The sequence below is a fragment of the Crocuta crocuta genome, unplaced genomic scaffold (genome assembly GCF_008692635.1).
Source record: "Crocuta crocuta isolate KB4526 unplaced genomic scaffold, BGI_CrCroc_1.0 scaffold197, whole genome shotgun sequence".
Classification (NCBI taxonomy): Eukaryota; Metazoa; Chordata; class Mammalia; order Carnivora; family Hyaenidae; genus Crocuta; species Crocuta crocuta.
Genome location: NW_027532002.1, coordinates 687,986 through 713,971, shown reverse-complemented (window position 1 = coordinate 713,971; position 25,986 = coordinate 687,986). Strand labels below are relative to the sequence as shown.

Here is a 25,986-nt window from a genome sequence, read left to right as displayed (position 1 = left end):
AAAGAAAAGTAACATAAAAAAAAAAAGCAAAAAAAAAAAAAAAAAGAGAGAGAGAGAGAGAGAGAGAACTCAGCAGCAAGGTACATGTAAATGTAGAGTCTTTCACAAGGCCACAGCAGGCAGCAGGCTGTGAGAAAGGCAAGGGAGAGAGCAAAGGGGCAGCACAGAAGAAATGCTTCGAGTCAGGAACCCCAGGAGAGCTGAGGGGACAGAGCAAGGTGAAAAGCAGGAGCACTTTTCTTTGCACTCCTGCCTGCTGGGAGCCAGTTCTGGGACACTGGCTCGGGTCTGCAGGTGGGGGCCTGTCTGGTCACACCTGGCAGAGGGGCAGCTTGCAGAGACAGTAACCGTGGCTGCTGGTGAACAAATCCAGAATCTTGTACCGTAGGCAGCAGAAAAGGGAATGTGGCTGGGTCAGGAAATTTACAACATTCCTGGGCTCTGGTTTGCTCAAATTAAAATGCCTATCCCAGTGAAAATTCTTTTGATCAAGAGGAACCAAGACCAACGTAAAATGGTTTAAGTAAAGGGGCAGGACCGAAAAGCCCCAGCACGTTTTCTCCTAGGGGTGCAAAGACAGGAAACAGAAAGCAGAGGGGGATGTCAGGGTGGGGGGACCTTCTCTTAAAGATCATTCAATGAACTAAAATGGTGTGATTCCCACTAATGAGTGATGATCTACCGTTTGAAAACCCTTACTATTAATCCTATCATCCTAGAATCCTATTATCTAAAAAAAATTTACACTTTCCCATTGTACTTAAAATAGAAGAAAATTCCCCAATCTTTTCTCAGTAATACCTCCAACTCCACAAGACTTTAGCTACTTTTAAAAGATGAACCAGGTTGATATGAGATGTCTTGTGCTTCAGGACACCAATGCAAAATAGAGAAAGGTGTGGTTAACAAAAATGCCTCTGCTCTCTCTTTATTAGATAGCCTACGTCCCCCATACAAAAAAAGGGAACATTTGAAATAAAAATTACCCAAGGCATATATACAAATTTGAACTATTTTCATTACAGTGATCTTGAGCCAGCCACATGACACTCCTGCTCTCGTTCTGTTTAGCGACCAACAGACACATGTACCACTGTGTCAGCTGACCAGTTCAGAGGTGTCATCATCCATCCACCATCTCTGCACAGAGCTGACCCTCCCATACGGATACGGGTCCACTTCTTTGGACACAATAGCCTTGTTCCAAATGAAAAAGAAGTTCCACTGGTGATGTGTGTACCTCTGCGGAATTTCTAAAGCAAATTGCTTGGTTCAACAATGCTGATCAAATTGGGTTACTGAGTCAAAGATGTATGTCGAGCCAAAGGCTTTCTGGAGGGTCAAGAGCTGGTAGAATGAGGACTTTCAGCAGAGGAAACTAGGGAGGCAAAGGAAGATGATGGAAAAATCTATTTTCATCTCTAGCACCATGAACTGGTATGTCTCCTGCTTGTGGTAAGGTATGATGAGGATTGCCTAAATGCCTGCCTCACTACACAGCCAAAGAGCGTGGGACACTGGCTCTGGAGTCAGACTTCCTGGGTCCAATCCCAACTTACTTACTCACACCCCTGAGTTTCAGCAGTGCCCTCTGTAAAATGAAACATGTAACAATAAAACCTGGTTCACAGGCTTTCCGTGAAGATTTAATAAGACAAATAGTCCGTGTGAAGCAAGCATCCAATAAATGTTCACGGCTGTTGTCCCCCAACCAAAGCACTCAAGAACTGGCCTGCCAGGGTGCTAAAACTCACAAAAAGAGTGTGGTCTTTAAATGAATATATTCCCCAAATTCAGTTCAGACATGTTAGCCTGCTCAATTACCCTTTTGATTCCTTCTTCCCTCCTATAATTACTTCGTTTTTTCCTCTCCTTCCTTTAAACTTGTGCCCATTTCAAGACTATGTCCCCCACTGGACAGTGAGGTCATGAACGCACAGAATGGAATGTTTTCTTCTCCCTGGGCCCTTTGTGGAGCCCAGTACTCAAAGCATGACAGTTGAAATGAGTTCCACATGGTAGCTGAGTGATCTCCTGACTGGGTGGAACATACAAGCCCCAGGGACACAATCCTTATCTGCCCAGGTTCTGGGAGGCTCGAGGCTGCTGAGAACCAAGAGCACTTGGGAAGTGAGAACAGCATAAAAAGGGGTGCTCCACGAATGACCCCATTTCATCCCTAAAGGCTGGTGCAGTCGGCTTTGTTGGGAGAGCCCAGATGAGGCTTGGCCATCTCTCTTCCTACAAAATCAGAGTTAATCTAAATAAGATCCTGCCAAGGTATACCACTACGCATCAGATATTATGATACAGGTCTTAGGAGAGGGTTAGCAGAGAACAGTCTACCAATGGCATCCTCCACTATGCCCTGTTCTCTCTTAATGCTTAGGGTTAAGGATGACAAAGCAACTTTCCTTAAAAGAATGTTATTAGTGTAATAGTACTACCTTGCACAATTACACAATCCATACAATCCAAATGAAAATGTACATGCACGCCAATGTTTATAGCAGCACTATCAACAATAGTCAAAGTAAGGAAAGAGCCCAAATGTTCATCAACGGATGAATGGATAAAGAAGATGTGGTGTGTGTGTGTGTGTGTGTGTGTGTGTAAAATGGAGTATTACACAGCAATCAAAAAGAATGACACCTTACCATTTGCAATTACATGGATAGAACTAGAGGGTATCATGCTAAGCAAAATTAGTCAGTCAAAGAAAGACAAATATCATATGACCTCACTCATATGAGGACTTTAAGATTCAAAACAGATGAAAATAAGGGAAGGGAAGCAAAAATAATATAAAAACAGGGAAGGGGACAAAAACATAAGAGACTTAAATATGGAGAACAAACAGAGGGTTACTAGAGGGGTTGTGGGAGGGGGGATGAGCTAAATGGGTAAGGAACATTAAGGAATCTACTCTTTAAATCATTGTTGCACTATTTTCTAGCTAACTTGGATATAAATTTTTAAAAATTAATTAAAAAATGAAAATGTACAGTTGACCTGTGAACAGCAGAGGAGTGAGGAGTACCAACATCCAACTCAGTCAAAAATCCACATATAACTTTTGACTCCCCCAAAACTGAACTACAAATAGCTTACTGTTGACTGAAAGCCTTGCCAACAACATATTGAGAAACATACATTGTGTATGTTATATGTACTATATACTGTGTTCTTATGAGGAAGTAAGTTAGGGAAAAAAATGATATTAAGAAAATCATAAGGAAAATGCATTTACAGCACTGCACTGTATTTATTGGGGGGGAAAAAAAATCTGTGTTTAAGTGGACCAGGGTAAGTCAATCCCGTGTTGTTCAAGGTTCACCTGTACTTTGCTGATGTCTAGTGAGTGGAAGACTACTTGTTACAACTTCCTCCAAGTTATCCTTTTAGGGACTAAGGAAGCCACAGACTGAAGCTGGTAACAAATGCTCACAAAAAGTTAGCTGTAACTTCCTATATTTATTTTCATGAGGCAATTACCATCAGGACCAGTGGTCTAGGGTCCACAGAGAAAAGGCACCATAAACAAATTAAGACACAGGCGCTGGGGACAGAGGGTTACCAGGAGACGGCCTGGAAGACTTTGGAGAAAGACCCACCAGGGTCCAAGACTCAGCTTGACCACTGCCCGAATGCATGACCTGTACAACCTATTGCTTAATCTCTCTTCGTCTCACCTTCCTCATTGTGAAATGGAGATAATAATACACACATCATCATCAGTCTACAGATAATGACTTAAAATGCTTCTTAGTAGTCTCTCTATATAAAATTATTTTGGAAGACAAATCCCACCGGAATACTTAAACACACAATTCACAAAATAAACAAGTGGGATATGTTGAACTAAAAAGCTTCTTCGTGGTAAAGGAAATCATCATCAAAATGTAAAGGCCACCCATGGAATGGGAGAAAATAACTGCAAATACTATATCTGATAACGGGTTAATATCCAAAACATATAAAGAATTCACACAACTCAAAGGCAAAAAAATCCCGAACAATCTCATTTAAAAATGGGCAAAGAGGGGAGCCTGGGTGGCTCAGTCGATTAAGCATCCGACTTCGGCTCAGGTCATGATCTCAGAGTTCATGGGTTCAAGCCCTGTGTCGGGCTCTGTGCTGACAGCTAGCTCAGAGCCTGGAGGCTACTTCAGATTCTGTATTTCCCTCTCTCTCCTGCCCTTCCCTGTTCTCTCTCTCTCTCTCTCTCTCTCTCAGAAATAAATAAAAGACATTAAAAAATTTTTTAAAAATGGGCAGAGAAACTGAATGAGTATTTTCCCAAAGACACACAGATGGCCAACAAGTACATGAAAAGGTACTCAACATCATTCATCATCAAGGAAGTGAAAATCAAAACCACAATAAGATATCACTTCACACCAGTTAGAATGGCTATCATCAAATAAACAAACAAGTATTGGCCAGGATGTGGAGAAAATGGGACCTTCACATACTGTTGGTGGGACTGTAAATTGGTACAGCCAAGTGGGAAACCTGCATGGAGATTCCTCAACTCTTCAGAAATAAAACTATCATATGAACCAACAGCCCAACTTTAGAATATTTACCCAAAGAAAATGAAAATAGGCTATCAAAGAGACATCGGCACTTCCACGTTCACTGCCGCATTATTCGCAACAGCCATGGTATAGAAATGACCTTAGTGTCTGTCGATGGATGAATGAATAAAATAATGGAATATTATTCAGCCATGAGAAAGGAAGAAATCTTGCCATTAGCAAGGACATGGATGGACCTTGAGGGTATTATGCTAAGTGAGATAGATCACACAGAGAAAGGCTGATACTCCATGGTATCACTTAAGTCCAACCTGTAGAATCAGAGAATAGAAAAGTGGTTGCCAGGGCTGGAGAGGAGAGGGGGTACATAGGGAAAGACTAGTAAAAAAACACAAACTTTCAGCTTATATAAGATGAAAAATTCTGAACATCTAATGCAAAATATGATGACTGCAGTCAATAATGCTGCATTAGGTAACTTGAATTTGCTAAGAGTAGAACTTAAATGTTCTAAGCAAATAAATAAGTATGTGGGGTGATAGATGTGTTAACTAATTAGATGGGGAGAATCCTTACACAGTGTATACATATGTCAAATCACCATGTACATTAAAGAATTTATAATTTTATTTGTCAATTATACCCCAATAAAGCTAAGAAAAGATACATAATTCACTTTTTATTTTTCCTCTCTCTCTCTTTCTGTCTCTCTCTCTGGGACATCACCCTGAAATATAAAATTTCTGGAGGAGACTTTGAGCTTGTGAGTAGCTTAATCTTAACTTACTGTAAGGCATTTCTACACTATGCTTTTGCTGAACACTGCTCAACAACATAACATTCTCTCCCACTGAAAAACCAAAGTTAATGGCCCAATAAGCAAATGAAGACTATTTTGGAAAGTGCACTTGGATAACCAGAGAAAAGTAGGGGAGTTGCCTTCCTGAGGATCTTAGAAGAGAATCACAAGCATCTATCCATCAGTCACAAAAGGTGTTAGTTCGTCGAGCCTGGAGAATTTTTCTTCTTTCAAATTACAGGTGATATTTTATCTCTGGCAGAGGGTGGGAGACCACCTCATATGCAAGGGAAAATTGGTAACTTAGAAGAACACGCACAAGTTTCAAAAATTAGTCACCAGTTACCATGGTAATGCAAATATTACCTAACAACTCACTGAGCTGGAAGTAACTAAGATGGTGCTAAATACGTTACTTTAAAATGGAAAATGGGCTCTATGTATAGGAGTCTCTGCACAGAACTAGACGGACCTAACAGCAGACTGAAGGCAGCCCAGGTTTGCTCCTGTAACCCAGGATCCGAGGTCCCTCTCCTGCCCTGTGCATTTCATGTTGAGTTCTGTACCACATGCACACACAGCTGTGCCCACTAACAGCTGCAGGAGGAAGCGTGATGACATTTTATTTACAAACAAAGAGTGATGATTAGGAAGATGAGTCCTCTCATTCCCTAAACTCTTAATACAAGAATAATCTCTGCTACTGCCTGCTGAAGACAGACAGACTGGATGACAGATGTGGGTGGCGGTCCCTTTCAAACTCAATATTAACAATGTCCTCAGGCAACATAAGATTTTCTAAAAAATCAACTAGGATGCCTAATAAAATAACAATTTTCCCAGGTTGGCTGGGTGGTTCAGTCGGTTAGGCATCCGACTTCAGCTTAGGTCATGATCTCACGGTTCATGAGTTCAAGCCCAGCATTGGACTCTGTGCTGACAGCTCAGCTTGCCTGGGTTCTGGGTCTCCCTCTCTCTCTGCTCCTGTCCCACTCATACTCCATCTCTCTCTCTCTCAAAAATAAATAAAACATTAATTTTTTTGTCATTTAATGATTTTCCCACTGTTCTGACTGGTTTGGATTTTCTGTATATACATTAATTTTCATTAGAACAAAAGCATAAATATTTTATGAATTTTTAAATTATTCCAAGGACTGGCTGCACACACTCTTCTAAATCAAACTTAGTGTATAACTTCTGTTCAGGATATGCAGTGCTTGGTACACACGGTACCAGTACCAAAAAATGGCCCCAGAGCCATATCCCCCCAAGTGGTCCCTGGGTTTCCATTAGAATTCTATGGAGGCTCTTAAATTGCAAAATCCTAGGCCATATCCAAGTCGAGTTCAATCTGAGTCTCTAGGGGTCAGATCTGAAAATGTTCATTTTTGAATTGTTCTCCTTGCAATGAGTATGTTCTCCAGTCTGAGAATCTTGTCCTAGTAATCTCCAATAAACTGAGGTCTCCTGCCAATGACGACAGATGACAGGACAGCCACTGGGGAACACAAACCAATAAAGATTAATCAAACACAGGGATATTGTGATTCCATGACTTTTGGCTGAGGTTTTACCACAGCCCATGGTAAAAACCCAGCACAATACAGATGTCTTGTATATGTGTATGTATGACACAAGGATTTACAAACAACATAGGTAAAGTGCTGTGATCTGTTCTACTGTATTCTCAGTTTTAATGCTATTGCAACCAACAAAATTTATATTGCTGCCCACTAATTGGCAATATTTGAAAAACCCATTATAACTTCTATTGTCCTATATAATTGTATCACTCAATAATTTTTACAGTTTTTCATATTATGCTCCAAATAGAAGATAACCATCCAATCTTTCTGATAATACCCTAAAAGTTGTAAAATTTTAGTTATCTTTAAAAGGTGAACCAAGTTGAAATGAGACCGTACTCTACTTAAAGATATCCATGGCAATATGTTTAACTGCTAACATTTAACTTATTTACTTATACCCTCTTTACCTCATGAAGAACAGCATTCAGATTATATAAATGCAGTAAAAGAATCAATGAAAAATAGTAAGAAAGTGAAGCTAAGGGAAAATAAAGACAGGAAACTAAGTGTCTGTAGAACAAATCAAAGGAACAAGTAAAATTAAATATAACACGGGCCAGGAAATCTAATCCCGTTGTTGACTGTCAGCTTTCTGTCAATTAGTAGGAAGAGGAAAACATGACCGGTCATGAAAATTCCAGTGTCTATCGAGGAAGAACAAAGCAATTCCTGAGAAGCATTCCAGGTCTCTGGCTATACTCCTACTGGGCTGGACGGAATGACCACCCCACCCCACCCCATACATACACACTCCTCTGGGGATAGCAAGCCCTCATGGTTAGAGCAGGACCCTCGTTACAGCCATCACCTTGCACAACCATTTGATTCACGGGTAAACTGATGTTCGTTCTAGGAACTGTTTGGTGATTGGGAGGAACAAAGCCTGGAGCCTAAGGTCACCCAATAACCCCCTCCTCCATGAGCACCTGTATTCACTTCTGCCCCAGCGCTGACTACCTTACTGTCATGAAAACTGTTGACGGGGCTGAGCCTTCCCTCCTCACCAAGTCCACAGGGTTATGAAGTTTCATGAGGACAATATTGGCTCTATGCATTTCTGTGAATTCTTCATAAAACTGAGCTAAATCCTAAGCTCTTCTAGAAATTTCCACAAGGCAAAGTGATAGAAGCACAAAGAACTGAACTTCTTTTTTGATTCTATCATTTACTGCTCATGAGATATTGGCCAACCCATTGGCTTTTCATGGTTCAGTTTCTTATCTGTGAACCAAAGCCAATGCTGTTTATAACATAGGTTAGCCTTGAGGAAGAAATCCACAAACAGATATAATATGCCTGGCCCAGTTCCTTGGTACACAGTACGTGCTGAATAAATATTAGTTGTCCCCTCTCCCATCAAGGCATCTCTCAAAGACATTGCTTTTACTTGCTGCCAGAACCACGTTAGTCCTCATCACTTCCTCCTTCTCCTCCAAGCTTCTTACAGCGTTAAAAGAAAAAAAAAATCAGCCAAGAAGAAAGCAAGGTTCCCAGAGCCACAGAACACTCAGTGTCCTCACAATGCCACTTTTGAAAAGGTTTCTTGTCATTGTTTCCACTACTCTAAACAAAATTTAAGAGATTGTTCTTTAAAAAAAAAAAAAACAAAAAACACAGTTTGAGAAAGGAATCATTAAACAGCAAATAAATTCTGTAAAAGGAATAAGAAAGAAAAATGACTAGTAGATGCACAGTTAGAAGGCAAATGTAGTTGCTAAAATGAGACACAGAAACCTATCTGGTCTTCAATCCTGAAGGGCCTAACGATTGCCTAGTTAATACTAAAGTAGGAGTCGTTTGCTCTGCACACTCTATTTTTACGGATGGTAGAGGTTTAAAATTTAGATCAGCATGTCTAGTCTAGTCCTGAACACAGGAAACATCAGTCATATTTTAATTTTTTTTAAACAGAAGTGTCCCAGATTAAATAATGTGGTTGACTTACCTTTTCTGTGATATAGAAGTTGGAACTATCAGCATGCTGCAGTGCAAAGTATTCATGGTTGGCAAGGGACCACCTTAAAAATATAAGCATAAACTGATCAGAAAAAAAAAAAAGTGGTCATTTTCATTTTTATAGTGTGACACAATTAGATGAATCAAGCCCCCTACACTTGGAATTTGGCCAGTACTCAACATACCCCACAATGAGGTTGCTAAAACAAAATGGCATTAGCCCACCTTGCAGTACCCTGACCAATCCTTTCGTACATGGATCCTCTTGGTCTTATTCATGCCTACTGCCTGGAATGTTGTGTACCTTGAAGCATTTCCCCTTCATGGCTTTGAGGCAGGGGTGTTTAAATATAATGTTACATTCCTCCCCCATTTTGAAGAAATGGAGTAGGAAGGAAGAAATGAATGCAATTTAAATTTTTGATATTTGCTACATTTCAATTGTCTCTTTTGTAATCCCCAATCCCTGTGCTTGCTGCAAATGGAAACACTCTAATTAAGTATCCCAGGTCTTAGATAAACTCCAAGTAACAATCTCTTCATAATTCTGCTTCAGAAGTAGACAAATCTCATGCACTTCTATATACGCTTTCCCTTTGGATGTTAGGCTAGCCAAAGAGAAGTAGGAGGCTGTAACACTGTGAAGTTCCATGGGGCAGCACAACTACACACTGACTTGTCCTTTAAATTCTTTCACCTTCTATGGGAGCCTGAATGGTCCTCTCAATTTATTCCAGACGAGGTGTGTATTTAACCTCGGGAACTTCAGACAGCTCCCCACTGAGTAGGATGAATGAACCACAACTTTTCAAAATAAAGAAAACCGACCCCATGTGCATACACCAGCCATTTCATACTTTGTGCTCTTCGAGGAATAACAGTATTTTTTGTGTGTAAGAGGGCATGTAAATCTTACATAGTAATCCTTGATGTCCTTGGGGAGGTCAGGTAGTGACTTATGAATACCGTTTCATAATTGCTCGGGAGTATTTTATTAGCTTCTCAGATTGTGGACTGAAGCAAGTCAAATGTATCCTAAGTAACACTTACCCATCACAGACTTCCTTTATTATTGCAGACAGTGGTTTTTTCTGCAAAATAGCAAAAAAGAGGAAATGCTGTTAGTTTCATTTCATCATTTTAAATAAAAAAAGAAGAAGAAAAGGGGCCTAATAAAGAGATATCTAAGTAAGGAGAATTTCCATTTGCTATTCTTGATTGTTGTCATTGAGTCTGTTGTTTTTTCAAAGTGTAATCTACCGGCCATCACCACCAGATATTAATGATTTACTACCTTGTGGTCCTTTTTTTCTATTCTTAACATTATTAGTTGAACAAAATATTCATCATATTTAACGTAGCTGCATTAAACTCAAGATGAAAACATAGCTCTGTTCAACTATCTCACAGGCAATGAGAGCCCCAAGGTCAAACGATATCCAGAATTCCTTGGGATTAGTACATGAAGCAGGCAACCAGCAGTTTGGTGTTATGCAAACAAGCTTGGATTCATGATATTTTTATGAGAACGAGCGGCAAATGGAATAGAAGGCATTGCGAAATTCTTCCTACAAAGGGCATAGAATTCTTCTAACCGTGGCCCTGACAAATGCCAATCATGCAGCAGCTTGAGCTGGACACACTTGAGTAATGAGACCATGACACCATGTGCCATGGTGTCAACTGGCCGGCTGACTACAGCTGTGCTCCAGGCCTAACAGCCACAGCTGTGTTCCGCTCCGCCTGCCCCCAGAGGGAAGGAATGCAGCCCAGAGACGCATACAGCTTACCCAGTGATGTTGAAACCTCTCTACTCTGGACACAAACAGACCCCCCCTGTCTGTCTCCTGGGGTGGGCGGTAGCGTGTCAGCAGAAAGAACAAATCACAGACAAGAAATAAAGGGGGCAGAAAAATCAAAGAAAGACAACATATGGTGTTGGATTTTCAGATACAAACATACAAAAAGCTGTCTACATATAAACATGCTGTGCTTCTGTCCCTCTGAAGGACAATGTGGTATGGGGAAAGGAATTCTGAATCAAGCAGAACCAGTTCAAATCCTAACTGCTTAACTGGTCTACAGTATAAGCTATAATTTCCTTAATTTGCCAAACCTCAACTAATTTATCTGTAAAATGGGCATAGGACCTACCCATTCCTCAGGGCTGCTGTAGGAATTAAATTAAATGAGAATTAACGCAAAGAGCAAAAAAATTCAAAAAGGGTTAAGGGTTAGGGTTCTGGCTTCTTACTCTCTCTTGTCGCAGAATAGCCCTTGGACACGATGTTACCATGTCTGTCCTATTAGTGGATTCTAAGGCCCCTCTAAGGGCCTCCAGCCCCAGCTAAAAGCTGACTCCAGCTCAGCCCACAGTGTTCCTCCAATGAACTCTTGCCCTCCAGAGATCTAGCCTCTACAACTGAGTCTACCACCATGTGTTCAAAAGACTGTCTGACTAACCTAAAAACCCAGGGGGGAGAAGGGGAACCTAGAATCACTGAGGAGTGGCAAGATGCTGGGGTATCCCAACATCCTGAGTCGTTCCCTCCTTTAGAATAAGAGGAGAAATAGAGGCTGGGTTCTGCAGTGAAGTTACATGTTATACAAGTCACGGGCTTCGCAAGAACTTATCCATTGTTTATGGCTTTAGCTTTGAGTGTCGGGGCAAAGGTGTTCTCACAACCAAAAGACAAAGGAATTTTAGGAGTAAAACTTTGCCCAGGAGATGAGGATTTTGCACTTCCAACTGCCAGAGCCTTCTCCAGGCTATCCGTATTTCATGAAGACCTATCACTCCTAGCCCCCAATCTTACTTTTTACACCCTCAAAACTGAAATCTAAATAACAAGGCTGGATGGCAGCCTTGAATTACATTGAAACACAGATCAGACCAAGAAAGCGTTGCTACTGAGGTAGGAGAAGGCATCTGACACAGCGGCTCCCAGAATTAGACTTCCTAGTTGAGGTATCATAGAGGAATTTAAGATTTTAATTCAGGTCTGACTCATAGATTCAGAATCAAATTTGAACAGACGGAAGTCTATGGGGTACTATTATATCTAGAGCATTCTCAGGCTGGAGAGATGAAAGGCATAAAGACGACGGAAGAACTTAGAGATTTAACAAAGATTATACAAAGGCTCTAAGCCACCGATGAAAAGGAATCACAGTTAACTGAACATTTCACACCCATCGGGCAGCCTTAGCCGCTCAAAGTGAATGTTATGTGAGGATGGGGCTGGTTCCATGGCCCACTTCACACCTGTCTCCTCCATTCTTCTTGCTGTTCCAGTGAAATATCAGTTCCCACCACCCAAAGCTACTGCCAGTGAATTTCACAGTCCTCCTCTCCCTTCACGCATCCACCTTATTTGACACTATTACTATTACTTTCGTTTGGAAACCCTCTTTCCAGAACTTTCATGGTATTTCCTTCAGTCTCATACAGTTTTAACCAATGAACCATCAATAAAAGCCAAGAGATTCTTCAATTCTTCCTCTTTTGCCTCTAGCTTCCTAACTCCACGTTGCTGTTCTGGTCTCTTCTGCTTTTGCTTAATTGGTCAGTTCCTCATTCTCTTCAACTGCCCTGAGTGTATAGTTCTGGCTCCCAACAGTCTCTTGCACATCTCTGGCAGTTTGCTAGATACAGTACCTACCTCTCCTTCAGGCAGCTTATTCAACACACAAACAAAAACCATCACTCTCACCCATCAACCTGCCCCAACAACAGCACAGCAGCAGCACCTCAAAGGCCCCCACCTCCACCACGACGGCTCGCTCTGGTTGCCCCACTTCTGCTCAGGAGCCTTTGTTTCCTCATTCGCCTGGTCAACTGAATTAAAGGCACATCATGACTTCTCACCTCCTAACTACTCTCGTAGCACACTGACACTCCCCCTCCCAGCTCCTGTTACCAGGGAAATCTTCCCCCAGTCCCATCACCTTTCATTCTTTGTCCCTCGTCCCAACCACTCCAGAATGCCAGCCCTTCATTACTAATGGCTTACCACAAATTCCCAATCAAATGCTCCACTGCCACCTCAAACTCCGATTCCTATCTTCCATCAGTTCCTACAATGGACTTGCCTACACTGGGCAGTTTTTTACATACTTTTGTAGAGAATTCATCCTGCCTTCCCCTATTCTTTACCCTATTTTGTGCTATACACATTTCCACTGAGTCTCATCCTTGTTTCCTCCACAATTTGTCTCCGCTTTATCCTTTCTAGACCTTACTACTACCTCTGTTAAGAGTTCCCAGGATGCCATCCCCAGATCCTTGCAAGTAAGTCTCCACACTCCCAGCATCTTTCTCTCCAATCCTTACATTAGCCATAAGTGGACACAATCTGACTTTCCCTACAAACTTTGCTCAGGTCACTCTTTTGGCCCCAGTATCCTTCATTCATGATTCACCAAAAAAAAAAAAAAAAAAAAAGAGACTAGAAAACCCCACTTCCATACTTACACTTTATAGCACTTGTGGAAATGTCCTTCTCTTTCTTTCTGTTCCACCTCTAGCAATGAACTCTTACTACCAGTAATATCCATTTCAAAGCCACCACCTTTAAGCAGATGTCCCTGATCTCCCCCACCACACAGATAGAGGTCACTCCCTCTTGGTACTTAGCACACTAAATAAATCACTCCCCCAAACTTTGTATCTGTCTTATCTTCTTGTCCCTTGAGAAGAAAACTTAATTCATCTGTGTTAATCTTCTCCAGCTCTCAGTACTAGTTACCACACAGTATGTAGGTGCTAGTAGAATCGAAAAGGAGACTCAGATACATTTTTTGTTCAATGGAAAACCTACACATTCACTTTCTGCTAAAAAACAAACAAACAAAAGGCTTGGATATAAAGGAAACTATTCTGAAGAATAGCCTGGATTAATTAACACACATCCCCCTTCCTACCCTGTAATCTGCACTGAGTGGCTCGTAAGCAGCTGCTGGCTAGAAGTTGTTAGACACGTGGAGGCTGCCACTACTCCCTGCACAGATGACTCTCGAAGGAGTTCTGTGATTCATGGCTTGGAAAAGCATTGAGGGAGCTGGCTCATGACGAGTGTAATTCAACAGGTGATAAAACAGATACCCATCAAATAACTGTCACCATCCATCAGCACTATCATAAACTGGGACTGAACAAGACATCCAAACCGAAAACACTTTCCTGGTGCTACCACTTTTCTCACTTCCTGTATGAAGCCCTCAGTTTGACGTGAGTTTCCTTGTGCCACTTACATTCCAAGCCAAACGCCAGCCAGCTCTGCCCATGTTTTGGTTAACATTTGCTCAAACAGCATAGGGCTTCTGCCTATCTGCCCAGTCCTCTAAGTTTTGGGAAGTATGGTGACACCTTGACTGCTCTCTATAGACCTGATGAACAATCTACCTTTCACTTCATTGAGAGAAAAGGCTCAGGAGAAAAAGAAAATTTGGTCTAAAATGCAAAAACTGGTTCTTCTCCCTGTGATTCCATAAAGCCTAAAGGAGCTAAAAAGAAAATGTTATACTCTATTTGACTCTATCTGGATTTAGAATATTGAGGCAAAATTGACTCTATCTGGATTTAGAATATTGAGGCAAAATTATGTTAACTACCTAAGTATGTTTTCATAACTTAAAAAAATTATAACTGCGGCGCCTGGTTAATAGAGCGTCTAACTCTGAATCTCAGCGTTGTGAGTTCAAGCTCACGTTGGTTGTGGAGTCTACTTAAACATTTTTAAAAAGTAACCAAGTTTCTTAAGCTTTTTGTTTTGAAGGTCAAAGCTATCTTCTTGGACTCAGCAGTGAGACGAGATGGGAAGAACAGGTATGTTTTTATGGACAGCCTGGAGGGTTAGACAGTTACCAGATTTCACCGTGCAGGTGATTAGAGATGGCTCCAGCCCACCATACTCTTTTCTTCATTCCCCTTAGCAACAGTGAGGTCATCTTGCAGCATAGAAAAGAATGTCTTCCCTTTATATTATTATGGAGAAATTTTAATGTTGGAAGAAATATTTTTATTTGTCAAAGTATGCATTTCCATATGAATCTGATTGGCAAAGTACCATGTGCCAACAGTTATATTCAAGGAGTAGCTTTTTTTGTTTTTTAAGATTTATTCCTCTCTTTTAACTTTAACTCTTATTCTCCAAAAGAATTCCCTTATCTAACTGAATTTACCAAAGACCGCGAGTTAGGATAGAGAATTTCCTATACAAAAAGAGTTGTGTATCTACTTTTCATAAGATTGGCTAGATTTTTGAGAATGGCCAAATTCTCTAGCAATTCATTTTTCATCTTACTTCTCTGGCAACACTCTCTTCTCTCTATTCATTAAAGTGGGTGTAGGTCCTTTGCTTTCTTTTTTATTGTCTCTCCCTTGTCTTTAATGAAATGCCAGTATCATAAATTCCTGAATCCATGCCTCCCTCTCTGACCCTCTTCTAAGGTCTGGTCCAGCATTTCCAATAGCCACTCGTGCGGATCCACGTGGATATCCTGCCGCCCTTTTATGAAAGCTTAACACTTCATCGTCTCCCTTATTAAACCAGATCTTCTTCTTGGCTCCCTTTTATCTCTTGAAAAATAACTGTGCTCTCACACAAACCACATGCTTCTTTTAAGGAATCAGAGAATACCAAGAAGAAACATCCTTGGGAATCTCTCTTTGTTGGTTTAGGGGCAAGCAGAGTCCAGCCTGCCTTGAGGTTCCTTTCCTTGGAGAGAACCCTGCGGTTCTGCCACATCCATGCCCCCATCCCTGACATGCCTCCGATGACCACAGTTCCTGTTTAACCACCTGCTCCTATCTGTTGGCTGAGGCATCTGTGCTGGAGACTCACCAGGCCCAAAGGCTCACCTCGAGGCTCTTAAGTCTGCCCACATCGCTACCTTGACACGGACCCGTGGAGGCTGGTAGCACCCCCAGCGATGTAGCCACATGCTGTGAGCACCTACAGATTGTGGGCTGAGGTTCTAGCCTCTGACAGTCACTTCTCAGGCACACACTTGTCCCAAAATGGACATCATCCAGAAAACAGAGCCTGGCTTCACTGAAACCTTATTCACTTCAAATGTTTTTAATGACATGGGGACAGGGGGAGGGCTTATGTGGTGACATTAAGTTAACAGACACCTGAAAAGCATTGGGAATGCTAAATTTTTATTCACTCCCTGCTTTTCTAGATCTTCCCTCAACTATGAGCTCTCAACTTTAGGAAATGACCTCAGGTTAGGCTTGAACTCCAACTGCTGCAGCTCCAGGTTTTGTAATCTTTAGGCTTATGACTTCTCTCAGTGTTTCCGTTTTCTCTACTAAAAATAAACACAGTACCTCACGCACAATAGTACTGTGAAGATAAACTGAGATGGCACATGTAAAACCTTTGAAATAGCACCCAGGACAGGGTAAGGTACTGCATAATGTTACCTATGAATAACTTCTTTCAAAACTCTTGTATCCTGTATTGCCACTTTGCAGGTACTCTTTTAAAAAGCTGATGAAGGGGCGCCTGGGTGGCTTAGTCGGTTAAGTGTCCGACTTTCGCTTAGGTCATGATCTCGCGGTTTGTGGGTTCGAGCCCCGCGTTGAGCTCTGTGCTGACTGCCAACTCAGAGCCTGGAGCCTATTTCAGAGTCTGTGTTTCCCTCTCTCTCTGACCCTCCCCTGCTCGTGCTGTCTCTCTCTCTCTCCTAGAAATATGTAAAAATAAAAAAAAATAAAACAAAGCTGATGAAATAAACACATGAATGAATATCCAATTCTTCTTTCTTCTTTGCGTGACTCCAACCTGGGTGCTGCCTATGGCTCTCATCTCCTAGTCTTCATTCTTCAGCTCATTTTCATTTCGTCTGCCAACTTGGTTATACTTGCTACGGAGGCAGAAACCACCTCTGAGACACCTCTGTCACTTCAGGCAAGTGGCTGCTGGGCCCCCACAAGTCGCGCAATTAGTGACTATTGTTTGATTAAGACCACATCTTCTTTTTCCAGACTTTTAGCGTCTTTCCCTTTCTTCTGGTCTCTTTCTGACAGCCGCTAAAGCTCACGCAGGAGCTAAAGATGGAACATAGCAAGAGGAAAACAGAAGCAATCTCCGATCCCCACCATGCATCTGCCCTTCCATACGGCCAGCGTTTTACAGTCCTTTAATTGCGAAACTATTTTCCACAAAGACTTAAAGTTTTTGGTCTTAGTGTGTTAAAAAGCCTTTCTCCAATGCTTTAAAAGAATGTGACAGATGCTTTATTCTGACACTTTGAGGCGGTACAGCACAGCACTTGGGATTCTACTTTGCTTTTATAGATGGAAATTCATTGAACATATTCTGCACAGCAGTTATGAGTAATGTTGGCCCGGAAAGAAACGAAACCCAGCTTCCACACGTCAGGACACCTCTGAGAAGGGATACGCATGTTAACTACGACTTGGCCTACAATAGGATTCGGAGAAACTTTAATGTACGGTAACCTGCCTAGTTCCCAGAGGTGCTTCCTGACATTGTGTCAATGACACAAGTCATCTTAGAACAGCTTTATTTTTCCCTCAATGAGCCCTATGATGATTCTCCACGCTTCAGAGACGTATAGCTTCTGTATAGAGGAATCTGATGTGCTCTGAGAGGCGTGTGTGCTTACTCTGTTTTCCTATCACAGCCTGAATAATCTGAATGACCTGGGCAAATTTAGCTGGTTCTTGGAAAGCAAGCATTTTGATAACAGTTCCAATGTGAATCACTGACACAAGATTCCATTAATTATCAGAAGCGACAAAGGGCTTCATAACATCATCTATATCTCCAAAGTAGTAAAACCATGTGTATCACATTAACTTTAAACACTGAAAGAAGATAAGCTATGCCACCTTTTTCCTGACAAATGATGATTCGTTTCAAAAATGGCTTCCTTATAATGACTTGTTTCAAGCTTCATGAAACGAATTAAATATTAGCATTATCATTTTAGCAAGGTAAAGTATAATCTTTGTGTCATAAAAATCATTGGACTGTGTAAATGAGCCAAGACATAAATAATTTTGTGTGTTAGTAGGTTAAGCACAAGTGGAAAAAAAGCTTTCTCTTTGGGGTATTCTGGTATTTCTCCTGAGTAGAAACTGTACTTCTCTTCAATTGGAAGGGACACTGAAATTTTTGAAGGTGACAAAAATATAAAAATGAACAATGCAAAACAAAGCACTACTCATATCAATTATCTTTTTTGATTCTCCTTCCTAGCCCCTGACTATTTTATATTGTCCTAATATCAATGTTGCTAGTGATATAAGAAACATATTTTCCCCCAAATTTCAGTATCTCAGGCAGCAGTAACAACTAATCTCTTATTTCCTATATCCCTCTCACTTTTCCCTGATACCAGTCTTTTCCAAGAAGTATGCCCAGATGGCTCTCCATGTTCTTCTACTCCACACATGCATGCAGCTAAGTGTTCTCTCCAGAAAGGAGGGATTCACACTCCAAACCAGCTCAGGTAGGATGGTCTGCTTACCTTCACTCCTGTGAAACAGTCTACTTTTTTGTGTCAAATCCGTATGTGGAAGGTTAATAAGTATTTATGTGCATGATTTAAAGTTTAAAGGGCAGACAGGCTCAGTAGGATAAACAGAAATGACTGTGGACCCCGATGGATAGGATATTATCAGAGCAGGTGAGCAGACACAAGAAAGCCAGAACCCTACCTGGTTCAGGTTCAGTTTAAACACAGGATTATGTAGGTTTGTAAACTGCAAAGAAACAGAGACTGGATATAAGACAGCAGTTAAAAGCATGCTGAGAGGAACTGGTGGCAAAGGGAGTTTTTAAGAAGTGAGTTTCCTTTTTCAACTTCTCCCTCCCTTTTGCTTCTTGACCCTCTTTGCTATGTAGTGGGCTTCCTTGTTTCTGAGTGGATATGCTAATGCCAATTCATCCTTCTTTTCTGAGTGGTAATGGATGTGCCGGAACATCTGCAAGCAAACAGTATAAGGACATGGACTCTCAAGTCTCAAATAGGTGTCCCATGAATGGGACAATGGTAATCTAAGGCTGAACCATAGCCTTGAAGAATAATAAAACAGGCTCTTCTCGAAGGGTCTGGAGTATGCAAACAATGGCCACAGCCACATGCACTTTCTAAAGCTCCCCTAACTTTGAGATATCATCAACCCAGGCTTTTATTATCTATCATCATTTGGCCAGCCCTTCTGACACTAATGGCAATAGTAATAGCTACTATTTATTGACTGACTACTATATACCCCCTACAAGATGATATTAATAAGTCTGTTTTACAAATAAGAAAACTGTCACAGGATCTTGAGATGATAAGCAACTTGCTCAAAGCCTCAAGGCATCTAGAACAAGGCCAGAATTTGAACCTGGACCTATATAATTTCAGAATCCATGCTATTTAACTCCATCCCAAATCTGGAGTCCTGGCAACTGTGAACAATACGCCCAAGTGCCCAGAGCTAACACCCAAGGGAAAGGGTGCTGGACTTCTGGGCATCTGGTTCCTGGGCATCTGGTTCCTGGCACATAGTGAGTTTGTGATGAGCACTATTTAAGGCATGATGTTTTAGCACTTCCATGAGAACAGTAGACGACCCTGCCTTGTGATGAAATCCTAAGTTAACACCGAGACTTCTGACATCCAGTGGAAGAGTTCTCTGTGTTCTGGTCCCCTTCTCACCTTATGCTCAAATCCACACCTCCAGCCCTCACCTCTGTGTAGTACCCTTCTGTCTCGGGCCTTTTTAACTTGAGTGTGTATTCTTCCATACCCTCAGACTCAAATCCTAACCCAAAACTCTTTCCTAATTTGCAACTTTTACTCATCTTCTCCTAGTTTTCCAGAAAATAAGCTTGGAATCAACACTACAGCTCCCTTGCCCTTCATACTGTCGGTTCTTCAGCCCTACCAAGTCAATCCCATAGGTGACTCGCTAAACCTTCTTCTTGATTCTGCTTCTGGGTACAGAGAAGGAATTAAAAACAGAGGATATGTGGGTTGCTCAGGGCACTTTTGGTTGAACATCTAATAAGTGCAAAGCCTTGGCTAAATGGATGATCATGTGGCATAGGAACAATGTCATATGCATGAATGAGAGAGGGGCAGAAGAGGCAACCCAGAGGCAAAAGATGTCTATGTCATATAAACAGCTCTTGATGATTAGGACCCATCGTGAGTTTTTAAGCAGGAAAGTGACATAAGCAAGTACATTTTCTAATGACAGGTGATTGCACTGGAGGTCGAGAGACCAGTTAAGTGGCCAAATTGGCCAGTGCACTGAAACCCAAAGGAAATCTGAAAGGAGGTACAGCCATATAGATAATTGCCTTATTCTCCTGCACCCATTGGGGTAAGGTTTCCATGAGGACTGTGAGTCCACCTACATATCCCTCCACTATCTTGATAGCTGTTACCACAATTTGCCCAGCTATTCATACAAGAAATCTTGGAATCATCTTTAACATTTCCCTCTCCCTTACCCGACACCCCCCCACACCTATAATCAATCACCAATTTCGTGCCAATTTAATCCTACTATACATCTTGATGAGACATGCTTCACTTCTTTCTATCTCCCACCACCGTCCTAAGCACCAGCATATCACTTCTTGCCTGGGCTACTGCAAGGCCTGTCTAAATAATCTCTCTTATTTCATTTTACCTCTTGCAAAACATACAAATGCTTTGGAAGAGAAAGACAGCAAACATATTTCTCCCCTCAGCCGAGAATTCCATTTAACTGAGCAAGAATGAACGCTAGCATTCTGCTTTTCCTTCTGAAAATGAATTGCAGATTTTAGGTTGCTTTCAGCAGGGAAATTTTCTAAAAGCACAAATCATACCATGTCAATCCCCTACTTATAAACCTTTCCTTTTCCTGTGGCTCTTGGATAGAGTACTAAGTCCATTTAGCTCCTAATAACAAAGCCTCTACTCATCCAATCAGCCAAATCCAGAGCCCCTGTTCTCTTCCACTGCAGAATTTCTCTTCAGTTCCTCCTCAAATATTGCCTCTCAACCATTCATTCTGTTCTTTTTTTATATTCATTTATTAATTTTTGAGAGAGAGAGTGGGAAATGGGCAGAGAGAGGGAGACAGGAAGTCTGAAGCAAGCTCCATGCTATCAGCACAGAGCCTGACGTGGGGCTCAAACTCACAAACCATGAGATCATGACCTGAGCCGAAGTTAGACGCTTAACTGACTGAGCCACACAGGTGCCCCACATTCTTTATTAGTAGGACTGCCAGCTAGACATAGGTTGCCACTTCCTAATGTATCCTTTTAACACAGCTTGAAATTCATAGTTTTCATTCCTTTATCTTTCGGGCTATGTTCTGGATGAATTCCTCATTCTCATTCTCCAAGTTATCAATTTTGTTTTTAGCCAAATCTACCCTGGGGTTATTCTGTCTGTGCATTTTATTGTTTTCACTTACTCTGTAGTTTTCCTTCTTTTTTATATTTCACTTACCATATGTATATTTTCCACTTCTAAGATTTCTAACTGATTCTTTGTGATGTCATATATTCCTCAATTTCTATCTACCTCCTTTGTGTTCATAATCTCCTGCTCAGATAGATATCATCCTCTCCCTTCGGGAGACATCTGACACACTTATTTTTAAGTTGTCTCTTGTTGCCCTCCCTGCTCCTCCACCACCCAGGGAAAACAGGGCCAACCAGAACAGCAGTGGCAGCAGATGTGACAAAGAGGGACCAGATGTGGGCAAGTTTCCTGAGGTAACTGATTGGACAGAAAAGCCGGGGAGGACATACAGTTTCGGCTTCAGCACACTAGGTGTATGTTCCCATCTATCACCCGGAAAAGGAAACCATGAAGATTCTGAAGCAAAGAGACACAGATCTTGGAGTAGAAGGAACGATAGGACGGTTTTGAATATATTGAGCTTGCAGGGCAAGGGACGTGTAGATGACATATAGATGGCCAAGGCACATAGGCAGATACATGGTTGTTTATATGGGTCAGGAGGTCAAGAAAGAAGTGAGCCGGAAATGACCAGCATCCTATGGTGATGAGGCTGATAAATCCACACAGATCAGCACATCCTTGTCCCAGAGTAATGGTCCATCTACAATCGTTTTGCAAATGGGTATATCTGATCTCAAAGCCATTTGGTTGTCTTTTGATTGCGGATGGCTTTGATAGGACAAAAATAAATCTTCCCAAAATGCATGGTTGGAACAAGGAAAGGGATGTTCTTCTCACGAGGGCCACCCCCTTGCAGAAAGGTTTCTCTCCTGAAATCTACCTGGAAAGCAAACTGAAATCTGAAATTCATTTTCAGAAGGAAAAGCAGAACACTAACATTCATTCTTGCTCAATTAAGCTGAACTCATGGTTGAGGGGAGAAATAGGTTTGCTGTCTTTCCCTTCTAAAGTGTTGCTTTTTTTTTTTTTTTTTTTTTTTTTTTATGAGGTTATATAGACTCTGTCACACAAAGAGAGAGCTAAAACAGAAAAGGAAATGACCCGGTCACTTTATTGTAAAGGAGGTTTAAGGAATAACAGCCACAATAGCAAATTCAATAGTTGTACAAATCAGATGAGACATGACTATTCCTGTCACAGTGTCATTCTACCTTATTACGACATCACACAAAGCAATACTGCAGCATCACATGGGCTTTGTCACATCTCTGTTATGTGGAACAGAAGGAGCTCCTGCAGATGCTAAGTTTGGACACTGTGTAAAGTAAGAAGAGGTGAAGAATTAGTGGGACCATCGTACTGAGGGGGGTACTGAATCTCTCACTGAAGGTTACTGTGGGAGCCAGATGAGTTGCTGACAGAGAGAGTCAGAAATGTAGAGGGCCTCACAACAGTGATTTCCAAATCTGGCCCCAAGAGCATCAGCATCACCAAGGAGCTTGATAAAAACAGGAATCCCTGGGCCTCCGACTGTACCTACAAATAATCCTCTCCGTATGTTCAGTATGTTTCATGAGTGATTCCAGTAAAGAAGGAAGCTTGGGAACCACCAATTTAGTCCATTCTCAACAGAGAGAAATTCATCTATTGCCCAGGGGACAGGTGGCAATGTCTAGACACATTTTTGGTTGCCAAAACTGGGTGAGGGGGTGCTCCTGGAACCTAGTGGGTAAAGGCCAGGATATAGCTTAAATCCTACAATGCACAGGACAGCACTCATAGCTGAGAATCATTCAGTGTGGGGGTGGGGGGTGGGTGCCTGTGAGACTCAGTAGGTTAATTGTCCAACTTCAGCTCAGGTCATGATCTCACAGTTTGTGAGTTCGAGCCCTACGTCGGGCTCTGTGCTGACAGCTCAGAGCCTGGAGCCTGCTTTGGATTCTGTGTCTCCCTCTCTTTCTCTGCCCCTCCCCTGCTCACCTTTGACTCTCTCTCTCTGAAAAATAAATATCTATTTAAAATTTTTTTAAAAAATCATTCAGTCCAAAAGGTCAGTGGTGCTGAAGCTGAGAAATCATGATATAGTCGAATCCTCAAGAAAGAACAGTTTAGGAAAGTTAGAGGACTTTCAATGTTTGCAACTCAAAGTTGGAACATCCCTTTTCAGAAACCCAATCTCATTTTCTCGATTGTATGGAATTTTAAAATTTTGTGTAGTGTAGTAAATTACACATAAAACTTCCAGGGGCGCCTAGGTGGTTCAGTTAGTTGGTTAAGCTTTTGACTCTTGATTTTAGCTCAGGTCATGATCTCATAGGTTGAGGAGATCAAGCTCCACATTGGGCTTTGCTTGGGATTCTCTCTCTCTCTCTCTCTCTCTCTCTCCCTCTCTCTCCCTCTCTCCGCCCCTTCCCGGCTTGTGCTTCCACACTTGCTTGCTCCCTCCCTCAAAATAAATAAACTTAAAACAAAACATAAAATTTCCACTTTCAATCATTTTTATTAAAAAAAATAATGTTTATTTAGTTTTGAGAAAGAGACACAGAGTGCAAGCAGGGGAGGGGCAGAAAGGGAGGGAGACAGAATCCAAAGCAGGCTCCAGGCTCTGAGCTCTCAGCGCAGAGCACAAGGCAGGGCTTGAGCTCACAAACCGTGAGGTCATGAACTGAGCTGAAGTTAGATGCCTAACCAACTAAACCACCCAGGTGGCCCTTAAACCATTTTTAAATGTATGGCCCAGTGGTATTAAGTACATTCATATTATGCATTCTATGTGCTATGTGATCTTAAAGTGCTGAATTCAAAACTTATTTTGAGCTCAGTTGTCATTTTAGTTCACCATGCTGCTAATATTTAAATGTCACAGGAATTATGGGTTTTCAGGCTACAGAACTGACTTTAATGCACTTAAGGGGAAGTCTGTATTATTGGTTACAGTTTTGCCTGAAACACAAAAAGCTTATTTATGTACCACTCTGAAAAACTCACAATTGACTGTTAGTGGTTATCATTATTAAGCAGAGCATTGAATGATGACCTCATGAATCCCCACAATGCCAGGAAGGATGTATGAAAATTGCCAGTTCTTTCTTACAAAGCAGGAGGCTTGTCCCCAGTGACACTGCTCTTAAGTGGCAGCCTAGTCTTTCAGTCCATATCAGTCTACCCCCATCCATGCCTGTGAGCGCCAGGCCAAACTGCCTTACCAGTGTCCAGCCTCAACAGGATGCCTCATTTCAGATGGGTTCCTTCTGGAGCAACCCAGGCCACTGGCCACATTTCCCCTCATTTTTAAAGAAATACCGTCTTTGCTTTCATAACACAGTGTGTCTCTGGAAGTCACATCATTAGTGGCTGGAGCAGGCAAACTCGGCAATGGTTTAAGTGTCAGCTCAAATCACACTGGTGTTAATGGTGGGAATAAGTTTAGGGAGGAGTGTAAGAGATGGAGAATCTGAAAAAGAACTACCTGATGAGTGAAATAAGTCCAAGAAAGGCAAATACTACATAGTACCACTTATATGAGGAATTTTTTAAAAAACAAAACTTACAGAAAGAGAGAATAGAAAGATGGATGCCATAGGGCTGGGAGGGTGGAAGAAATAGGGAGAGGCTGGTGAAAGGGTATCACCTGTTAGATGAATAAGGCTTAATGTGAAACACAGTGACGACAGCTGATGACAGTGTATTGTAAGTGAACTTGAACATTCACACACACACACACAGATAAATATGTGAAGTGATGGGTGTGTTAATTAACTCTATGGGGAAGTATCCTTTCACAGTGTATTTGTAGATCAGATCACCATGATGTACACTCTAAATATCTTATAATGTTATAAGTCAATTACACCTCAATTAGGCCGAAATGAATTTTTTAAAAAAGGAGCTACCAAACAGATTTATGGCTTAGTAGAAATTGCCTGGGTTTTAGTATCACGCAGTGCTGGATTCAAATCAATAGCTTCCTAGCTGTGTGATCTGAGGCAAATTAATGAACTTGTGAACAATTATGAACTAGGACGTCAAAAGTCTGCCTTGTTGGGATGAAATACTCCATGCAAGGCATTTAACAGACTGCCTGGCACATCATATGTGCTCATGAGATGGCCCATGCTGTTATTTCTACTGCTGCTGCTATTATTATGTATAGAATGAGAAAACTCCAACTTCAAGCCCAAAAATTTAAATGTGCTTTATGCAATTAATGAGCTTTAAAAAGGTCTTGGGTAAATCAAATTTATGTGTATTCGATTATATCTTAAATATCTACAGAGGGGCACCTGGGTGACTCAGTCAGTGAAGCATCTGACTTCAGCTCAGGTCATGATCTCACAGTTCATGGGTTCAAGCCCCACATCGGGCTCTGCGCCGACAGCTCAGAGCCTGGAGCCTGCTTCAGATTCTGTGTCTCCCTCTCTCTATGCCTCTTTTTCTCTCTCTCTTTCTCTCTCTCAAAAATAAATAACCATTAAAAAATGTAAAAAACAAACAAACCCATATCTACAGAAATAAGATAGCTGAGGGGAAAATGCAGGAGTCATTTTGTACATGCTTGCCTGAAAATACATCATGTAAGTTTCTTTTAGGGAAATAATCATATATAGGCAGAGGGTGCTACTAGATTTTTCTGTTAAGAGGATGGAGAATATCAATGTTTTATTCTCATCCTTACTGTTCATAGTTCAAAGCTGAA

At 41.4% G+C, this 25,986-nt stretch overlaps 1 protein-coding gene across 1 annotated transcript in view; it reads right to left on the bottom strand.

Annotated features, from left to right (window-relative positions):
- ELMO1 (engulfment and cell motility 1) overlaps positions 1-25,986 on the bottom strand; it is a 484,527-nt gene that overhangs the window by 404,743 nt on the left and 53,798 nt on the right. The window contains exons 3-4 of the mRNA XM_077775357.1: positions 9,939-9,979; positions 8,878-8,950 (exon numbers count right to left, since the gene is read on the bottom strand). Of these exons, the coding sequence (XP_077631483.1) occupies positions 8,878-8,950; positions 9,939-9,979 (114 nt within the window). The remainder of the gene's footprint in view (positions 1-8,877; positions 8,951-9,938; positions 9,980-25,986) is intronic.